Consider the following 18,268-nt stretch of genomic DNA (forward strand, 5'->3'; position numbering starts at 1 on the left):
CTCCCCCGCCCTCCGGCCCGCTGCGCGCGCACTCCCCTGCCCTCCAGCCCGCCGCACGGTAAGTCTGGGGACCCCTGAACTAGAGCATGCACCACTCTGGCGAGACAGTCTGTGGGCAGGTAGGGCCTCAGTTTGCGTCGCAGATGGAGCTGGTAGACAGCCGCCCTGGACACAGAATTAACCTGTGTCTTCATGGACAGCTGTGGGTCCAAAATGACTCCCAGGCTGCGCACCTGGTCCTTCAGGGGCACAGTTACCCCATTCAGGACCAGGGAGTCCTCCACACCTGCCCGCCTCCTGCCCCCCACAAACAGTACTTCTGTCTTGTCAGGATCCAACCTCAATCTGTTAGCCGCCATCCATCCTCCTACCGCCTCCAGACACTCACACAGGACCTTCACCGCCTTCACTGGTTCTGATTTGAAAGAGAGGTAGAGCTGGGTATCATCCGCATACTGATGAACACCCAGCCCAAACCCCCTGATGATCTCTCCCAGCGGCTGCATGTAGATGTTAAAAAGCATAGGGGAGAGGATGGAACCCTGAGGCACCCCACAAGTGAGAGCCCAGGGGTCTGAACACTCATCCCCCACCACCACTTTCTGAACACGGCCCAGGAGGAAGGAGCAGTCATTTTAGACTCACAGCTGTCCATGGAGGCACAGGTCAACTCTGTGTCCAAGGCAGCTGTTTATCAACTCCATCTGGTACGCAGGCTGAGTCCCTACCTATCCACTGACTGTCTCACCAGAGTAGTGCATGCTCTGGTTATCTCTCGCTTGGACTACTGCAATGCGCTCTACGTGGGGCTACCTTTGAAGGTGACCCGGAAACTACAACTAATCCAGAATGCGGCAGCTAGACTGGTGACTGGGAGCGGCCGCCGAGACCACATAACACCGGTCCTGAAAGACCTACATTGGCTCCCAGTACGTTTCCGAGCACAATTCAAAGTGTTGGTGTTGACCTTTAAAGCCCTAAACGGCCTCGGTCCGGTATACCTGAAGGAGCGTCTCCACCCCCATCGTTCTGCCCGGACACTGAGGTCCAGCTCCGAGGGCCTTCTGGCGGTTCCCTCACTACGAGAAGCCAAGTTACAGGGAACCAGGCAGAGGGCCTTCTCGGTAGTGGCACCCACCCTGTGGAATGCCCTCCCACTAGAGGTCAAAGAGAACAACAATTACCAGACCTTTAGAAGGCATCTCAAGGCAGCCCTGTTTAGGGAAGCTTTTAATGTTTGATGGATTTCTGTATTTTAATGTTTGATGGATTTCTGTATTTTAGAATTTCTGTTTTGTTGGAAGCCGCCCAGAGTGGCTGGGGGAACCCGGCCAGATGGGCGGGGTATAAATAATAAATTATTATTATTATTACTGTATGACAGTGCCCCCAGCTCCCAAGCCCTCTAGACGGTCCAGAAGGATGTTATGGTCGATGGTGTCAAAAGCCGCTGAGAGATCCAGCAGGACTAGGAAACAGCTCTCCCCTTTGTCCCTAGCCTGCCAGAGATCATCGTCCAGTGCGACCAAGGCAGTTTCCGTCCCTTTAGCTTTAATTACGGCCTTCCAACACCTTCCAATGGAATGAACCAAGTTTTTTAGTTCTGCAGCTGTAATCATGTGAAACCAAGATTGAATTATTCCCTCTATTAATTGCTGGGTTGCTTCTGACTAACAAGTTTCTTTAGTCAGCTCCATAGATTTCCAATTGGGTTAAGGTCTGGGATATTCCCAGGCCATTCCAGCAGTGGAATAAGATTATCTTCAAACCACCTTTTGCACACAGCCAAAACATGACATGGAGCTGAATCCTGTTTGAATAATTTGTGTGTGTGTGTGTTTGTGTGTGTTTATATATATATCTAAATGCTTCAGTATCTGGGAAAAGATAACATGCGGAATGGTTCAGTTTAGACTCAAGTATTTCATTTATGTATTTTGGGGCATTTGCATTCCCATTAATGACACAAATTTTATATATAAAAATTGAATTATTATGCAAATACCAACAAAACAAACATTTCAACCAAATACAAAATAAGAAAAAAAGAGTAAAGAAACAGAAAAAGACAAAGAAAAAGAAAACAGAGCAAACACAAAAAGTATAAACACATAAGTATAATACATAATAATAATAATAATTTATTATTTATACCCCGCCCATCTGGCCGGGTTCCCCCAGCCACTCTGGGCGGCTTCCAACAAAACAGAAATTCTAAAATACAGAGATCCACGGTAACTATAATAGACATCCCATAATGTCATTTCTCTACCGAGATGCTGACCTTTCTGGGGTAGATCTCTTTTTATTATACTTTTGGTTTTTTTGACTTCTGTTGACCACGGTGGTTCATTTCCTATAACTACTGTGTTTCTCCAAAAATAAGACACCGTCTTATATTTATTTTTCCTCAAAAAAACACACGGTGGCTTATTTTCAGGGGATGTCTTATTTTTTTATTAAGTATAGTACAGTTTAACCTACAAGGTTAAACTGCTATCACTACGGCTTATTTTCGGGGTATGGCTTATTTTCGGAGAAACACGGCAGAACAATTTCTCTGTATTTCAATATATTCCTCATCTTGGTATAAGGAGACATTTTCCCACTTACGGATTTATTCTAAAAACAACCAAATCTTGGTTGTAGAACCTTGACTCGATAGGTAGGTATTTAGGCATTCCCATTCCTTCTGGGCTATTTTATTTGACTTCCCTTGCAGTGCTTAGCTGTTAATACCCTGGCCGCCGTCACTGCATAGAAAAATAATTTTAGTCTTTCTTTTGGGATATTGTCAGTTAGAATCCCAAGAAGGAATGATTCTGGGTTTTTATTTGTTTTTTGTGAAATGTAATTTTTAGTAATTTTTTCGTTTCCTCGCGTAGATCGTGTCCCATAATTTTTTTATTTTGGGGCATGACCACCACATATGAAAGGGATGCGGGTGGAGCTGTGGGTTAAACCACAGAGCCTAGGGCTTGCCGATCAGAAGGTCGCCAGAAGCGGCTTTGTCATGCTGGCCACATGACCTGAAAGCTGTACGCCGGCTCCCTTGGCCAATAACGCACGATGAGCGCCGCAACCCCAGAGTCGGTGACGACTGGACCTAATGGTCAGGGGTCCCTTTATCTTTACCTTTACCACATATGAAAGAAGGTTCCCACCTGTAGTTTACATTTTCAACATTTATTATTATGGTTTTTGTTGATTTGGCCTATTTTGCAGGAGTTAGATAATACCTATATTGCATTTTCATCCAATTTTCTCAATTTGAGTACAGTTGTACCTCTGTTTACGAACGCGGTACCTATTTATCTACTTGCACTTTGACGTGCTTTCGAACTGCTAGGTTGGCAGGAGCTGGGACTGAGCAATGGGAGCTCACCCCATCACAGGGATTCGAACCACCAACCTTCTTATCGGCAAGCCCTAGAGCACCACCTGCGTTCCACTTGTTATCTTTTACAAACTCACTAAATGAAAGAACATGAAAAACAAACCAACTTGATAGCAATCACATAACACACTGACAAAAGTCCACCTAAGTAAGTTGTGCTTCCTTTTTCTAGTTATGCTGGTACCTCTACTTACGAATTTAATGTGTTCCGAATGCACATTGGAAAGTCGAAAAAAATTGTAAGTCAAATCCCACAGGAATGCATTGGGAGAAAAAATTCGTAAGTCAAAACAACCCTATCTAAAAATTCGTAAGTAGAAAAAATCCTATCTAAACCGCATCCAAGATGGCGGGCGGAGCTCCGTTCATAAGTAGAAACATTCGTAAGTAGAGGTACCACTGTATTTGGCTATAGGTTTTGATAGAATACAGATAACTGAACGAACTTTGTTGCTTTAAATTATTGATTAAATAACCTTTCCAATGATATATAATTTTATGGTATTACTCCAAAAGAGGTGGTGTTATGAGCCATCAAATCTGTTAAATACATTTCCCCCAAAAAGGCTTCCACATTTTTTGGCCACTACTGTATATCAAACAAAGAAACATTCAACAACCCATCAGAATCTTAATTATAAATATGTTGCTTAATGACAAACAACAAAGGTAATAAACACACACCCAACTCCCTTCAGTTCTTCTCCATGTGTTCCACAGTCTCTAATCCCTTCTTGTCGCCATTGCAGATTGTGAGGAATTGGAAATTGAGAACAAGAGTGACCATGGCAAAATCCCCAGAGAGGAGAATCCACGTAAAAATTTGGAGTGTGGAGAGAGCTTCAGAAAGAGCTCCAATCTCACTTCCCATCAAATGATTCATACAGGGGAGAAACCCCATCAGTGTGTGGAATGTGGAAAGAGCTTCACTAATAGCTCCAATCTCACTTCCCATCAGAAAATTCATAAAGAGGAGAAACCTTATCAGTGTGTGGAATGTGGAAAGGGCTTCACTAATAGCTCGAATCTCACTTCCCATCAGAGAATTCATACAGGGGAGAAACCCTATCAGTGTGTGGAATGTGGAAAGAGCTTCACTAATAGCTCCAATCTAACTTCCCATCGGAGAATTCATACAGGGGAGAAACCCTATCAGTGTGTGGAATGTGGAAAGAGCTTCACTAATAGCTCCAATCTCACTTCCCATTATAGAATTCATACAGGGGAGAAACCCTACCAGTGTGTGGAATGTGGAAAGAGCTTCAGTAACAGTGGTGATCTCACTTCCCATCGGAGAATTCATACAGGGGAGAAACCCTATCAGTGCGTGGAATGTGGAAAAAGATTCAGTCAGAGTCGTGATCTCACTTCCCATCGGAGAAGTCATACAGGGGAGAAACCCTATCAGTGCATGGAATGTGGAAAGAGCTTCAGTATGAGCTCCCATCTCACTTCCCACCAGAGAATTCATAAAGAGGAGAAACCCTATCAGTGTGTGGAATGTGGAAAGAGCTTCACTAATAGCTCCCATCTCACTTCCCATCTTAGAATTCATACAGGGGAGAAACCCTACCAGTGTGTGGAATGTGGAAAGAGCTTCACTAATAGCTCCAATCTCACTTCCCATCAGAGAATTCATACCGGGGAGAAACCCTATCAGTGTGTGGAATGTGGAAAGAGCTTCACTAATAGCTCCAATCTCACTTCCCATCAGAGAATTCATACAGGGGAGAAACCCTTTCAGTGTGTGGAATGTGGAAAGAGCTTCAGTAAGAGTGGTGATCTCACTTCCCATCAAAGAATTCATACAGGAGAGAAACCCTATCGGTGCGTGGAATGTGGAAAGAGCTTCAGTCAGAGTCGTGATCTCACTTCCCATCGGAGAATTCATACAGGGGAGAAACCCTATCAGTGCATGGTATGTGGAAACAGCTTCAGTATGAGCTCCCATCTCACTTCCCACCAGAGAATTCATATAGAGGAGAAACCCTATCAGTGTGTGGAATGTGGAAAGAGCTTCATTAATAGCTCCAATCTCAATTCCCATCAGAGAATTCATACGGGGGAGAAGCCGTATCAGTGTGTGGAATGTGGAAAGCGGTTCACTCGTAACTCCCATCTCACTTCCCATCAGAGAATTCATACAGGGGAGAAACCCTATCAGTGCATGGAATGTGGAAAGAGCTTCAGTCAGAGCGGTGATCTCACTTCCCATTATAGAATTCATACAGGGGAGAAACCCTATCAGTGCATGCAATGTGGAAAGAGCTTCACTCGGTGCAACTCTCTCAATTCCCATCAAAAGATTCATACAGGGGAGAAACCCTATCAGCGTGTGGAGTGTGGAATGAACTTCAGTCAGGGCTCCCATTTCATTTCCCACCAAAGAATCCATACAATGGTCGGAGAAACCATTATACAGCTTTAGGAGCCTGTCAAATACGCACCTTTTTTACCAGGCCTTTGGGTGATTGACATCTAATGCCCTTTTAAAATGTGGTGGGGAGTGGAGTTACAGATGTGTATTTTGTGTTTTTATATCTTGCTTTTATGTTGTAACCATCCTGAGACCTGTGGGTGTAGGGCAGCGTTTGGCAAACTACAGCCTGGGGCCCACAGCCAATAGGAGGGAGCGGACGCCTCCTCCGCACCGGAAATAGCATGTGCGCATGCACACACAAGCAATCCAGCCTGCGGAGAGATCTCTGGGGAATGAACCAGTCCAGGCTTGTGAAGGTTGCCTACCCCTGGTGTAGGGAATTTGAGCCCCCCAATAAAATATTTGAGTGGGGCACCCCCCAGTTGATAGGCATTGCCATTCCAAAGGTGTGCATGCATCATGTGATTGATTGTGCAAGGCAGGTCTTACCTGGCCCCCCACCAGTATTTTATTCAATTCGGCAGAATTGGGTCGGGCTGGTTACAATTTAAATCATAGGTCGGCAACGTCCTGCCCATAGGCCCACGGACTGCTCGTGAACCGAGCCGCTCGCTCGGCAAGTCCGCCGCGCGCTGTGCTAAACCAATTTCTGGCGCTGTGGACATTTTGGACATGGGCAGCACGGCACTGGAAATCGTTTCTGCGCATGTCCAGATGCGATTTTCAGCTTCTGGACATGCACAGAAGTGATTTTCGGCTCCTGCGCTGCCCATTTCCAAAATGTCCACAGCTCCAGAAATCGCTTCTACGCATGCCTAGTGCATGTCTGGCCTATGGACGGTCGTCTGTGGGAATGATCCGGCCCCCGGCTGGAAAACTTTGCCGACGCTTGATTTAAATAAATACATGAATTGCCTTCCTTTGCGCATGTTCCAGTTTGTCAATAGCCTTAGTTGTTATCATTTTAAAATTTATGTGCCCTTCATCTGAAGATTTCACAACATAAACATACAGGTTGGAAGCATGACTTTCTCAAAAACAAGTAAAGCCAGATAAATTTCTCCTCCTCTTTTTTGGATGGAGTTACAAACTTTGTTCATCGGGACTGCTGTGTTAATGTTGCATCTTGAATTCAGTAAAGCTTTTGACAAAGTCCCTGCGACATTTATGTGAGGAAGCTGGTCAAATGTGGGCTGAATGAGGTAACTGTCAGGTGGACTTGACTGACCGAACCCAAAGAGGACTCCTTCGTGGTTCCTCATCATCCTGGGGGAAAGTGACAAGAGGGATGCTGCAGAGTTCTGTCCTGGGCCCGTTGTTGTTCAACGTCTTTATAAATGACTTGGATGAAGGAACTGAGGGGATGCTCATCACATTTGCAGATGACACTAAACGGGGAGTGGAGGCCAATGTGGCAGAAGGCAGAGTCAGATCAAGGGCAGGAATAGTACCACTGCATTCTGCCTTAGTCAGGCCCCACCTAGAATACTGTTTTCAATTCTAGGCACCACAAATTCAGTATCTTAAATCTTGTTTGCTAGGGGAAATGAAGAAGATGGGGGAACACAATCCATATTCCTTTTATAACATGTGGCCAATGTTTATTCAATACATAAATTGTATGTGTGTGTGTATATATATATATATATATATATATATATATATATATATATATATATATATATACACACACACACACACACACACACGGTATGTATATATAAAATAAAATAAGACAAACCAAAAACAACAAAGAAAACACAAAAAACATGATCACAAACAAATTACATACACTGCAATAAAGAATATCAAAGCAATCTTCTTTCATAAAATCTATCATTGTTGACTTCCTCCAATCCCTTCCCTGTTGTGTTTCATTATATTAGTTCGTTAGTACTTCCATATTTTAATTCCAATCTTTTTAATAATTATCTGAACATATTAGAACTCTAATTAACTAGGTAACATAATAAATCTTATTACTATCTTAAAATACAACTAATTAATTCTTGATACTCAATACAATAACACACTTAACTAAATCTTAATATACAATAATAACTCAATCCTCATCTACAAGCTCCTTATTTCAATACATAAATTGTTAAGACTGTTACAGGAATCCACCCAGCACTCATGGGAAAAGTTGGTGTCATCCTTTTTATAATAATCAAATCAAACTTTAACACATAGCAGGATGAAAGTCTGCAATTCCATAAGGACAAGTTATTTGTTGTTTACTGTTGTAGCCATTGCTTTCTTTAAAATTATATTTTGTACCATGAAAATAAAGCAATAAAAAAGAGGGGGAAATCATGTGTACTCTTTCTTAATATGCTTGCATGTGTTGAGTGTTATGTGGAGACCGTAACTCCCAGTAATTTCACATTATCTATGGGTTTCTGTGTGTTCAGCACACATGGTTGCAGTTGAGACTGAATAAAACACTAGGAAATTCCCCTTGACTGCTTCTGTATTGTTTCAAATGTGACTTCACCTACAGATAAGAACAAATAATATTTATTCCTGACATATCATTCCTGACAATCTCCACCCCAACAAACCCTGCGCTTAACATGAGCAGCTGCTTTCTTCCCATTTCTTAGGTGGGAATAACTGATAATGAAAAGGAAGAAGAGAGATAGACCCTTTCCCTCAACCTTTGGGGATCTGAGGGGCTTCATTTCAGCCCTTAGTCCTGCTCCTGAAAGCTTGGAGTATTTGCTCACACACTGCCATGACTGAAAAATCAATATTTTTTAAAAAAGAAAAATTAAAAATGGTAAGGGACCCCTGACCATTAGGTCCAGTCGTGACCGACTCTGGGGTTGCGCGCTCATCTTGCATTATTGGCCGAGGGAGCCGGCGTATAGCTTCCAGGTCATGTGGCCAGCATGACAAAGCCGCTTCTGGCGAACCAGAGCAGCACATGGAAACGCCGTTTACCTTCCCGCTGTAGCGGTTCCTATTTATCTACTTGCATTTTGACGTGCTTTCGAACTGCTAGGTTGGCAGGAGCTGGGACCCAGCAACGGGAGCTCACCCCGTCACAGGGATTCGAACCGCCGACCTTCTGATCAGCAAGCCCTAGGCTCAGTGGTTTAACCACAGCGCCACCTGGGTCCCTTGCAATGGTATTGCAGTGCAAAAAGGCCCAAGAAAGCAATTCCTGTAGTAGTTGGCATCTTAGCGAGCCCAACGCCACTCTGCCCACTGTCTCACTCCCAGCTAAATAATCTGGAAAGCTGTCCTGTTATCTCTGCAGGGATTTCAGTGTCTCTTGAATTAGCAATTCAGCATTTCTGTAAGCGGAAATTATATACTTTGGTATACAGTGTATTAGCATATAAAAGCATGCACCAGAAAGAATTCCTCATTTATGCTGAGAATATGATTTATTTATTTTGAACTTTGCTTGGTTCCTCCTTGGTAGCTAGTGTGGTTATTTCAGCAGGGCTAGAACTCAGGACCCGCTGCAGTGCATGGTGGCAGTCAGCTCAGCAGGATCCCACCTTCGTCACCAGTGAAATGTACTCGGAGTCGAGAGTGAATTTCATACTCTTTATTGAGCTTGTAGTAGCAAAAGGAGAAGAAGAGAAGAATGGCTCTTTCCCCCAAAATGTCTGCTTATATACATTATTTACACAATGGGCCTTGCGTGATTGGCTACTTCAGGGTTGCACCTGGAGGCCAATCAGGTTGCTGATTCACTTCCACCTGGAGCTGGATTGGGTGGCTCCTGCGGACCAATCAGACGGCTGCATTCTGGATCCCATTGTTCTAGGATTCAGCTCAGTACATAACAGAAATTGTGTGCCGGAAGACTAAGGGAATCATGTAGGACAGGGGTGTCAAACTCAAATTCATTGGGGGCCGCATCAGCAGTTTGGTCACCCTCAAAGGGCCGGTAGTATCTGTAGGACTATGTGTCCACTCTTTATTATCATAAATTATTGTCACTGCATTCAATTATTACTGTTTTTTGTAATAATGTAAGTAATAACTAACATAGTCAGAATAATGGCAAGTAGATATTCAAATGTACAATTATTGTACAATTTATTGAAAAATGATTTTTGGTAACTGCACTGGGTGGTGGAGGCTCGCTAGGGTTTCATGCAGGAGCTTTGCAGAGCTACTGGTACCTGGAGATGCTGGGGTCCTTCTGCATGCAGGACAGATGTTCTGCCAGTGAGCCACCACCCTTCACCAAAGGGACTGGCTGAGGTTGACTCACTGGAGCTGTTCTCCTGGTTCCAGGGTTTAAGGGCCAGAAGTATAAAGCAGCATCCTACCGTGTTTTCCCTTTTTTAAGACACCGTCTTATAACTTTTTTTCCTCAAAAAAACACAGGGTGGCTTATTTTCGGTGGGTGTCTTATTATTATTATTACTGTAAGTGGTTCCAGCAGCACGCGCAGAGGTTCATCTGGACCTGAGTCTTTTTTTCTTCTTTTTGGTACCAGGTGAAAACGTTGTATTACCCCAGACTGTTTAGATGTGGTTTTATGACCATGTTACTGCTGATTTTTTTTTTAAAAAAATGTGTTCTCCTTTAAAGTTGGTTTGAATGAGGCTCGGGGTGCTCTGCATGCGCTGCTGGGTGTCGACCCAAGCCCCTGGGAGCCGGCAGGAGGAGGAGGAGGCTTGCCGGGTCGTCACCCAGCAGCGTACACAGAGCGCCCCGAAGCCTCTGGAAGCCGGCAGGAGGAGGAGGAGGCTTGCTGGGTCGTCACCCAGCAGCGCGCGCAGAGCGCCCATAGCCTCCGGCAGCCAGCAGCAGCAACGCTTCCAGGGACTCGGGGCGCTCCACGCGCGCTGCTGGGTGACAACCTGGCAAGCCTCCTCCTCCTCCTGCCGGCTCCCAGAGGCTTGGGTCGGCAACCAGCAGCGTGCGCAGAGCGCCCCGAGTCTCTGGGAGCATTGCTGCTGCTGGCTGCACTTTGAATCCTCCTGCTCCTCCATGTGGCGCTGCTGGGTGCTGTGTCTGTGCTTCAGCAGCAGCAGCCGTTTCCAGGCGCCGAGCCGTGGCAGGAGGAGGAAGAGGATTCAAAGTGCTACAGAGCACTGCTGCGTCGCTGAGGCAAGGGACTCTCCGTGCGGCGCTGCTGGGCGCTGACCTGGCAAGCTGCCTCCTCCTGCTGCTGTGGCTTGGGGTGCTCCACGCAGCGCTGCTCCAGCCGCCTTTCTACCCCCCCCCAGGCCCCAGCTGTTTGTCGGCGTGGCGCTTCAGCAGCAAGGTCCCGCTGATGGGTCCCGCTGGCTGGGGCGCTCGGCGGGCCACATGACGAGGTCTGGCGGGCCGGATTTGGCCCCCGGGCCTTGTGTTTGACACCCGTGATGTAGGACCTCGAAGCTGAAATAATGGTGTAAAAGATGAGACTGTCCTACACAAATGTCTCTGGAAGAAAGAAAGGCCCTATGAAAGGAATGATGCAACCACAAAGTGAAGTCAGAACTTGTATGTCTCCAGGCTGCCAGAGGGTGGCCCTCCGGACCTGCTGTCCGATGGAGACCCAGGATGGAGCCAAGAGACTTCAGGATGGAAGAGAGCCAGCCATGCCCCCCCCCCGCCATGCCATGCCTTGCCACCTGGCTTCCCACCCACCAGCCTCCTGCCTGCCAGCCAGGAAGAGAGAGAGAGAGAGAGCGCTTCACCTGCTGCTTCCCAGGAAGACCCAACGCGACCCTCCCTCTCCTCCCCTCTCCTCCCCCCCCCATCCTGACCCAGAAAGAAAAGCTCTCCAAGGACGGATCTCTCTCTCCTCCACTTTCTGGCCAAGGGAGGGAGATGCTCACAGCCCAACCAAGAGACAAAATTCCGCCCCGCCCCCCCCAAAAGCATCCCTTTCCATAGGCATAGTCAGGGGGGAAGGAAGCTGCCCCGCTAGATCCACTGAAAATAAAAAGCTGAGGTTCTGCAAAGGGAGAGAGGGCTGAGCTGGGTGGACTCGGCTTTGCAAGGGTTAAAGAGAAGCGAGCTGCCTTCCTAGAGAGGACAGGAAGCAAGGGTGGCGTGGGCAGGTCCTCCAGAGCCAAGGCCCCTCCCTCCCTCCCTCCCCAGTCCTCCTTTCCTGCTTTGGTGTCTCTCCTGCAAGGGCTGCATCGCTGTCCCTTCACTCCTGGGATGGTCGGGTGAGTCTCCTCCCCCCCTCTCCCCCCCAGAGGGTACGGTGGGGGTCGCAGGGCTGCAGCAGGGGAGGGGGGGGACCAAGCCAAGTCAGGGAGGAGAGGGTCCTGACAAGGAGGGGGGCGAGCTCTGCAAGGCTCTCCTTCCTGGGGATCAGAGGATCCCAAACTCCCCCGAAATCTCCCTTCTTCAAACAAAGGAGTCCCTAGGACTTTAACTCTGTGTGACGTCGCTCAGCGTCATTGCACAACAGAGGGAACATGTGCAAATGGTTTTCCAAGGCTGGACGAGGAGGAGGACTAGGAACCCCCCCCCCATTAAAAGACCCACGTGGAGGAGGGAGGGAGGAAGGGTGGGAGAGAAAGGCCAGGAAGAAAGAGAGGGATCCCAGCCCATAGTCTGGCTGCTGCATTGCGGACCAGTTTCCCCGTCGTCTCCAAGGGCAGCTCCACACGGAGGCCACTGCAGCAATCCCCTCGCACCCAGAGCATGGCATCCCAGGACCACATCCTCTCTGTCCCAAAGGGATGGTTGCTGGAAAAATGGCACTGCTACTCACTGAGCCTCCAGGGACCTTGGCATCCATGGCTGGGTGTGTTAAGCTAACTGTTAGGGAATTTTATAGGGGGGGGCACCCAAACGAGGCTTCATTTGGGAATCAAGATTGGCACTAATGCCCTCAAGGGGACCCCATTTGATCCTACAACACCACTCTAGTATCGCACCAACACGAACCCCTCAAGATCAAGCCCTGAGTAATAAAGGCTCCCTTTCCTACCCTTTCTCTGTTGCCTGAGACTCTATGTAACCATATTTCTTTATGAATGAATACAGTGTATCTTTATTTCTAAATGAAACCTCCTTTTTGCGACTCTGGCCAAGGGCTCTCAGGGATGCAGGGAACAGCCATAATCCCTTAAGCAAGAGGTCAGGTAGCCAGGGTGGTGCTCCTCTGCATATCCATAATCCATTCAGGTACCATCTCCTGCCATTCCCAACCCTCCGAAGCCAGAGGCAATACACACAACTGGACCCATTGTTTTCCCCCACCAGGTACTCAAGGATCCCTTCCCAGATACTTACTGGTACTTGCTTAACAATGTCCTGGGACATCCTTATGCTAATCCTGCTTACCTCCTGTTTACCTGTATGCTAATGCCCCTTGCACCTTCCCCTTTTCTGATGTTTTACCCTGTCACAAGTGATGTATGTATGATGCTTTCGATGTGCATTATGGGATGGTGGTGGGAAGTTTTAAAAGTTCTTGCAGCCCTGTTCACGGTGTTCAGTCTGGCATTGAACCTGCTGCGCAGTAATAAACCTTGCTGTTTGCTCCGGATCATGGCTGGACTCCTTCCTTTTATACTCCGCAACGACCACAGGCCCTTGCCTGATGAGCTGGGTGGCTGAGCATTCTCGCACCCAGAATTTTGCCCTAACACTAACTAATAGAATATTAATAATAAATTACCCACCTGAGATTAAAGGGAGGTCCCCCACTAGAGCCAAGCATCCATTTTTCACAAGATAGAAATGACTCCCTTGTCAGTCAGTTGCATTGACTGGAAGGAAGGAGAAACCAGGCTGGTTCATCTCACAGAAATCCCTTCCGTTGCCTCCACATTTTGCATTGCTAGAGGGCTAGAGACTTACTTCTTCTTCTCCTCTTCCTCCTTCTCTTTATTTTCAAAAAGTTATCTCATGTTTTGGGCTGTGGTGCCATCCAGCCCTGGTTCCTGACGAAAATTGTCCATGCTTGCTCAGGATTCTGTTCCTTCTTCTTCTTTTGTAACAGAAAAATGTATTTGCTTTGTAGGATTTGCTAGAGCTTCTCATTAAGACGGACAGAACTTGGCAGAAGACCAAAGGGTGTCTTCCGATCTCTCAGAGATTTCCTGAGACCACACATGGATGACCGAGACTCAGCTGGCCCTGCCATCCAAAGTGGGAGCAGTGGGGGATTCTGGGAAAACTCTGTGCAGAAGATCCTGGGTGAGGAGGACACCCTCCGCTCTGAGGTGCAGAGCCAGAAGTTGAGGCAGTTCTGCTGCCAGGAGGCCAAAGGGCCCCAAGAGGTTTGCAGCCGACTCTACCACCTTTGCCACCAGTGGCTGAAGCCAGAAAGGCACACGAAAGCTGAGATGCTGGACCTGGTGATCTTGGAGCAGTTCCTGGCTGTCCTTCCCCCGGAGATGGAGAGCTGGGTGAGGGAATGCGGAGCGGAGACCAGTTCCCAGGCGGTGGCCCTGGCCGAAGGTTTCCTCCTGAGTCAGGCAGAGGAGAGAAAGCAGGTGAGAGAGACGTTCCTCTGGATACTCCCAAGGGGATCCAAACAGGACAGATAACATCCCATAATGCTCCCCTGATGGCCCTTGCTTTTCCTGGGAAGGCATCCATGGGGGTGAGATCTAACATCCTTAAGGCTTCTGTCTTTGTCATTCTCTTTCTAATATTTCTCACATATCTCTATTTTTAATACTTGTTTCTTTTTCAGAAAAAGGATCATTTTGCAGAAATGGACCTGGATTCCTGTGAGGCAGAGAGGCCTCCGTCGGACACCAGAGAGAGGCTACTGGGTAAGGAGGAAGGTGGCTATTCTCCGTTTGGTCTCATTCTGTTGCTTTTCCAACTCATCTCTGGGTTCTTTTCATATTGTTTTTTTTTGGGGGGGACTGTTGGGAACAAGGGTCCAGAGGAGGGGAGATGTATTTCTGCACAACTAACAGATGAAATGGGCACAAACCTCCAAATGCTCTCAGCAGGTCAGGCTTTCTCAAAGGTCCATCGGTGGTTAGAGACGCCCAGTTTCACCTGTGACAGAAGCAGGCACTCTGGGCTTCTCCCTTACCTTTTGTCTTTTGCAGGTGACAGAATGATGCCGACTAGATTACCTGATCCACCTTTTCATGGGGGCAGAAGGGAAACAGCGGCTGTGGAACCAGATCAGGTCAGGGGAAGCTGCCTTGTGGGGACAGAGGCTGAGGGATGGAGCAATGTCATGGAATGGTTGGGCACAGAGGAATGGTGGAAGGAAACAGCCGGGGAACCAGGAAGGGAAGACATCTTAGAGCCCAAGGAGTGGAGGTGGAAGAAGGATGAGAGGTCAGAAGGGAAGGTGTCAGAAGCTGAAGGGGTAACAGGGCTTAGTGATCTGGGAGACTCTGGCAGAATGCAGTCCAGAATCAGAGGCAGAAGAGGAAGGAGGTGAGTGGGAGGAGGGAGGTGGAGAGGTAGAGGTGAGTCAGGAGAAGGAGGATCCACCGGTGGCTCCCTCTCCTTCTGCCAGAAGCCACTCTCCCTGCTCGTTTCTCAGAGCCAGGAGACGTCTGACAATGGAGGAGCAAAGGCAGGCTGCACTCTGGCGCACTGTTCAATCGTATGCTAGGAAACCCAGAGAAGATGGGATTTAGAAAGCTGTGGGGAGCTGTGGGCCTTCACTCTAAGCAGCTGAGTTCGTGAATGAAGACCCTGACATGGAATTCTGCTCAATATTGATCCAGAGCAGAACTCCAATATATAGTTAGTAGATTAAAACCTAAGCACATTATAGGATCCCCCCAAAATAGACCAGAGGCCATTGTATTTTATCCAGCAGAGCTTTACTGCTACTGAAGACAAATGAGCAGAATGTCACAAATCAAAAACGTTCAGGATTGGCCCTGTCCATAGGAAGTCCAGTTGCAGGAGACCTAACTTAAACTTATAATAAGTCTAAACCTTAACACTAAGCATACTATATACAGAACCCCAGAAGGAAGAGAGATAGAAAGAGAAAGTGACGCCCAGGCTCCTTCTGGCCTCTTCTTAGAGTTAGCATGACCTTGATTTACAAAGGTGTTTTAGAGTGCCAGGTATAACGTAAACCTGGGCACAGCAGAGTTCGCGCAGGTTTTCCGGAAGCTTCTGGCTGTAGTGTAATGAGTAGACATCTGGACACAGAATAACTGTATACAGTATTTATTGGACAAACAGAATCCAGAAGTTACTATGTACAAACTTCATAACACAAAAGAAATAAAAGCAAATCCTTTCCTCTCTGTCTCTCTCTCTCTTTCACAACTACCTGTTACAAAAGCCAGCTTATCTTTTAGGAACTTCTTACCCAATCACAAAGCAGTTACCAAGGCTCTTGTTACCATGCAGAGAGAGAGCAGCCATTGGCTTTCTGCTGAGAGTTAATTGTTTGAAGTGGAGAGCTGACTTTTTTGCATGAATGCATTTTGCAAAAACCGCTGTGGGTTAAACCACTGAGCCTAGGGCTTGCTGATCAGAAGGTCAGCGGTTCGAATCCCTGTGACGGGGTGAGCTCCCGTTGCTCGGTCCCAGCTCCTGCCAACCTAGCAGTTCGAAAGCACGTCAAAGTGCAAGTAGATAAATAGGGACTGCTACAGCGGGAAGGTGAACGGCGTTTCCATGCGCTGCTCTGGTTCACCAGAAGCGGCTTAGTCATGCCGGCCACATGACCTGGAAGCTATACGCCGGCTCCCTCGGCCAATAATGCGAGATGAGCGCGCAACCCCAGAGTCGGTCACGACTGGACCTAATGGTCAGGGGTCCCTTTACCTTTTAACAATATATGCATTGTTTCTCTCTTATATTTTTACATGTATCATTTTTTAAAATCAGTTTCATTTGTTGAGACATTGGAAAGAAAGCAGGGAATGAGGTGGGTGGGGGTGGGATTGGGTGATGATGTTTTTGTTTTACTTGATATATGTGGGGTTTGCTTGTTTCTTTGATGCAGAGAAGCTTTTGGAACCATCTTGAACTAATTATAATAGAAAAGATCAATATCAGATCAATACTTTCTGTACTAAGAAATGCAAACTGACAATCCCCCCATTTATTAGGTGCAGGAAGTATTGATATGTGTCACAGGAGCGGGAGCGGCTACTCTAGAGTAACGACTCCTCACAACGTTGCCTTTTCATGCTTTTATTAAGTGCACACTATTTACAGTGCAGAGTCAGTACTATGTACATGTTGTCAGTCTAGGTCAGAACCTCCGAATGGAGATTCGCGCGTCTTTTTCCAGCAAAGTAGTCTGGGAATACTGAATCTCCGCCCCGTTGCTTCTTGCGCAATTCCGGGACCGGCGGGAGCGGTCTTTTTGCCGCGCTTTCCCTGCTTCCCCCTTCCTTTCCTAAGCGGAGCAGTGGCTCTGCTACTCTGCCTGAGCCATGCCCTCTACTTCCTGATTCCCCGCTGGAGACGTCCCCCTCCCCGCACCCATTGGCGCTGGGAGAAGAGCTTGTGCTTAAGATGGGAGGAGGCTGTCTGTAGCTTCTGTCCCTCACAACATGTAAAACACCTATAGAAAAACATTGCATGTACACTTTCCTTCGACAAGAATAAATCCTAGCCTTTGGTTGGCAGACCTGCAGTTCAGTCTGACAAGATGCTTCTGTGAGCAGCAGAACAACATCCTGACTCCTAGAAAAAACCAACTCAACTTTCTCAAACTAAATGTAGTCCCTCACATTATAAAACAAAACTCTACCTATGATAGCTGACACAGTTAAGGACAAAACACAACTCACTCATCAAAACAGCTATCCTATAAACATTACCTTATCTTATCAACTCCACTCAAATATATAAACCAAGACCTGAAAACATCATAGCAAACCTCTTTAACAGAATACTCAACAGAGGACCTCTGTACCAGACCATTTAAACAAACTACATAATTTCACTTTACATATATTTCCACACTAAAGAAACTTCCACCTAGACAACTAGTCCATTAATTGATTGACAGTGCAAACTGACAGACTCTCAGGGAATGAGCTGCTGTTCTTATTAGGCCTGAAACTCAGCCAAGTCTCTGAATATTGTGTTCCTGCTAAGAAAGAGTAAACTCCAGCTGTGAACTGTGGGATTTTCTGCTCATATAACTCTGTGACACCAGCCTCCTGAATGCCGCCAGTAGGATTCATCTGTAGTTGCAGTTTTCATGGAATCCTAGAGTTGAAAGGGACCCCAAGGGTCTTCAAGTCCAACCCCCTGCATTGCAGGAATCTCAGGTAGATCATCCAAGACAGATGGCCAGCCAAACTAGGCTTCTTTGATTACTATACAGTATTGATCATTGAATCCTAAAATAGGCTTCTAAGCAGTGGACAGACGATTACAAATAGTGTCCAGGATTCACCTAACCAGCCCCGTCCGCTGCAAAATGGGGCCTGCCCCCCACTCCTTCCCCTCTCCATGCCCCCATGAACCCCTTGAATTTGACTCTAGGGCATTGGGAGGGAACTCCCCAGAACAGCTCACGAGGAGAGGAGAAAGTGGATCCTTCCATCAGGCAAACTGGAATGCTTGCGTAGGCAGAATGACTTGAAACCCACAAGGTGAAGTAC

At 47.0% G+C, this 18,268-nt stretch overlaps 1 protein-coding gene across 4 annotated transcripts in view; it reads left to right on the forward strand.

The window, feature by feature from the left end:
- Positions 1–18,268, forward strand: part of LOC118078417 (zinc finger protein 420-like) — a 36,294-nt gene that overhangs the window by 9,836 nt on the left and 8,190 nt on the right. The window contains exons 1-4 of one of the 4 annotated variants that reach the window (XM_060274104.1): positions 11,833–11,911; positions 13,723–14,197; positions 14,401–14,482; positions 14,771–14,853. The exons of 1 other annotated variant lie outside the window; for it this stretch is intronic. In XM_060274104.1, the coding sequence (XP_060130087.1) occupies positions 13,814–14,197; positions 14,401–14,482; positions 14,771–14,853 (549 nt within the window). In that variant the 5' untranslated portion in view covers positions 11,833–11,911; positions 13,723–13,813. Of the gene's footprint in view, positions 1–4,146; positions 7,405–11,832; positions 11,912–13,722; positions 14,198–14,400; positions 14,483–14,770; positions 14,854–18,268 lie in introns of those variants that run through there. 2 more of the 4 variants (XM_060274105.1, XM_060274107.1) reach the window with 2 other exon arrangements.

Source organism: Zootoca vivipara, chromosome 4 (assembly GCF_963506605.1).
Source record: "Zootoca vivipara chromosome 4, rZooViv1.1, whole genome shotgun sequence".
Classification (NCBI taxonomy): domain Eukaryota; kingdom Metazoa; phylum Chordata; class Lepidosauria; order Squamata; family Lacertidae; genus Zootoca; species Zootoca vivipara.